The sequence below is a fragment of the Aulonocara sp. 'chitande type north' Nkhata Bay genome, linkage group LG3 (assembly GCF_057382095.1).
Source record: "Aulonocara sp. 'chitande type north' Nkhata Bay isolate Kocher_YH1m ecotype deep benthic linkage group LG3, A_spYH_male_GT1.1, whole genome shotgun sequence".
In the NCBI taxonomy this organism is placed as follows: Eukaryota; Metazoa; Chordata; class Actinopteri; order Cichliformes; family Cichlidae; genus Aulonocara; species Aulonocara sp. 'chitande type north' Nkhata Bay.
In genome coordinates this window covers 29,532,358-29,535,605 of record NC_141346.1, presented here as the reverse complement: position 1 = coordinate 29,535,605, position 3,248 = coordinate 29,532,358, and the positions used below count along the sequence as shown (strand labels likewise).

The window sequence follows — 3,248 nt, the reverse complement described above, 5'->3', positions numbered from 1 at the left end:
CTTTAGTGATATAGATATATTACAATATATATTAGCAATAATATAGATATGTGAGTATATTACAGAAATGGGTCTATTATGGTATGTTATAATGTACACGGTATGAAGTATGTTGTGAATATTCTATAACTATAAGTATGTAGAGGCTGTAGTGAGTACAAGCTATGTACAGGATATGAACAGGATATAAATATGAAAAACTATACAGAATATGAAATAAATAACTTTACAGAATCTGAGATATACAGCTATACAGAAATGGGAACTATGCAAGTTGTAAACAGTTGTAGGATTAAAGATTATCGAATGTACAGAATGATTATTTACACAGAGCTATACAGTAGTGCAGTTAAGATAAGTGTGTCACGGTCTGGCTGGGGCAGACCGTATGTGTTGCAGAGGAGGACTCAAACAAAGACCAAAACGTAGTGTGGATAAACAAAACAAGCCGTTTATTGAGGCTAGCAATGAGGGTAAAAATAATCGGGCATCGGTGAAAACTAAACAATAACCTAAACTGGGTGAAAGAAACAAGGCCACAAAAACAAAATGTCCATCAAAAACACAGAAGCGCAGGGAACAGTTCCTAACTCCTCAGGGGGCCGACCTGGAGGGTGACGGTCCAGTAGTCCATAGTCCACGAGCTCAGGGGGCCGACCCGGAGGCCGACAGCATAGCAGGTCATAGTTCCAAGGTTCAGGGGGCCGACCCGGAGGTCGCGAGCACCACAGGTCACAGTTCAACAGCTCAGGCGGCCGACCCCAATGGCAACAATGTCCAGCTAATGGCCCGGAAAGCGGCTGGCGATTCCAAGGGGCAAAACGCGGCTTGGGCGGCGGCAACACAGCTGCAGGACCAGGCGAGGCCGACACAGAAGCAGAGGCTGAAACTTGACCAGGCGACGGCGAAGCAGGAGCTGAGGCCGAGGCTGGACCAGACAAGGCAGAAGCAGAAGCCGGACCAGGCGAAGCAGAAGCAGAAGCCGGACCAGGCGTAGCAGAGGCCGAAGCCGGACCAGGCGTAGCAGAGGCCGAAGCCGGACCAGGCGAAGATGAAGACTCTGACGAAGCCGGACCAGACGAGGCTGAAGGCTCTGAGGCTGGACCAGACGAGGCTGAAGACACGGAGGCTGGACCAGACGAGGCTGAAGACACGGAGGCTGGACCAGACGAGGCTGAAGACACAGAGGCTGCAGCAGGCGAAGCACAGGCTGGAGCTGCAGCAGACGAAGCACAGGCTGGAGCTGCAGCAGACGAAGCACAGACTGGAGCTGCAGCAGACGAAGTACAGGCAGGAGCTGCAGCAGGCGAAGCACAGGCAGGAGCTGCAGCAGGCGAAGCACAGGCAAGAGCTGCAGCAGGCGAAGCACAGGCTGGAGCTGCAGCAGGCGAAGCACAGGCTGGAGCTGCAGCAGACGAAGCACAGGCTGGAGCTGCAGCAGACGTGGACGAGGCTGCCGGTGGAGCAGCTGGTGGCTGAACGGGCCCCTCGGACCCTCCAGCGGAGACGGGTGGCTGAACGGGCCCCTCGGACCCCCCAGCGGAGACGGGTGGCTGAACGGGCCCCTCGGACCCCCCAGCGGAGACAGGAGGCTGAACGGGCCCCTCGGACCCTCCAGCGGAGACAGGAGGCTGAACGGGCCCCTCGGACCCTCCAGCTGACGAGGCATGAGGCTGGGCGGGCCCCTCGGGCCCTCCAGCTGTCGAGGCATGACCAGCAGGTGTAGAGACCACCGGCTGGACAGAAGGCTGAGCAGGTGATGGAGCAAATGACTGAGCTGCACAGTGGGTAAAGGGCTGGGCTAACGGAAGCACAGGAATGTAAGCTACGGACCGGGCTGCTAACAGAGCTAATGACTGAGCTAATGACTGAAAGGCATGCAGTAGCGATGGCGGCGTGGATTGCAGACCGAATTCTCCTGAGCCCTCAGTAGAGACAGGGACGGGTGCAGGAGCATGCCGGACACTAGCCACTCCCACCCGAGGAGTAGGTACGGGTGCGGAGACGGGCTGTATCCTGGCTGCCCTCACCCAGGGGACCGGAACAGGTCCCGGCAACGGCTGGGCAACTGCCCTTCCCACCCGAGGAGCAGGTACGGGTGCAGAAAGGGTCAGAGCCTCAGCCGGCCTGGAAACCAGAGCGGGAGCCAACTGGGCCTCAGTCTCCCCCACCCGAGGAACAGACACGGGTGCAGAGGTACGCTGGGCCCGAGCTGCCCCGGGAGGAGAAACACGAGCAGGAACGGGAGCAGGCTCAGATAAAACAGTCGCAGAAACGGCAGGCTCAGGGTCAACATATATAGGGTCGACAAAAACGGATCTATCAAAAATGAGCCCGCCGTCCACTTCATGTTTAGCAGTCTTAGCAATAGCAGTCTTAGTTTTAACAGTTTTCAAAATCCTTGGGTTAACAGTTGCAGAGCGGGTTGACTCGGGGATGACTGAACCGGACCTGACAAAACCCGAACAGACGGAACCGGAACTGAAGGTGTTTGACCTGGTAGAGTGGTTCACAGTTTTCCCTTTAACCGCATGTGCAGACTTAGGCGAGCGGGTATTGTTTTTCATCTCTCCCTGTGTAGAGGGAGCAAAGCAAAACGATTCTTCCCAGTCCACGTCGTCATCCATAAGGGAAGTTCCCCACGGATCAGAAGTGAGCTGATTACTTTTAATGTCAGACGGGACGTGAGAATAAAAGTCAATGTCACTCACCACCGTGAGCTCGGCATTGTCCAGTTTATGGCGACGGGCGCGCCGCTTCCTTCGAGCGGAGGAAGCCGGCGGAGCGAGCGACTGAGCCCCCGGTGCACAACACGGCGACAACGAGGCTGGAGCGTGAGCGCCTGTAGCCACGCGAAAAACTCCCACTTGAAGCGGACGAGGCTTGGAAACAGGCGGGGACTTCCCGTGGAAAATCCGCTCATAGTTGGGGGCGCGCCACGGCTTCCAGCGGAGCTCCTCCTCCAGCTGGGCGAAGGCTGCCTCCCGACGCTCGTAAAGCTCGCGGTCTGCTGAGTCCATAGTGGTCAGGTCGTACTGTCACGGTCTGGCTGGGGCAGACCGTATGTGTTGCAGAGGAGGACTCAAACGCAGACCAAAACGTAGTGTGGATAAACAAAACAAGCCGTTTATTGAGGCTAGCAATGAGGGTAAAAATAATCGGGCATCGGTGAAAACTAAACAATAACCTAAACTGGGTGAACTAATAACAAAACATGAAAAAGCTTAACCATAGTGAACTGACATGGG

General features: G+C 55.4%; 1 protein-coding gene across 1 annotated transcript; it reads right to left on the bottom strand.

The window, feature by feature from the left end:
* Window positions 1-781: 781 nt before the first annotated feature.
* Window positions 782-3,020, bottom strand: LOC147335065 (uncharacterized). Its single transcript, XM_086275718.1, has 2 exons — window positions 1,630-3,020; window positions 782-947 (listed from the first exon to the last, which is right to left on the bottom strand). Exons 1-2 carry the CDS (start codon window positions 3,018-3,020, stop codon window positions 782-784), a joined length of 1,557 nt encoding a protein of 518 aa, XP_086131844.1.
* Window positions 3,021-3,248: the final 228 nt, after the last annotated feature.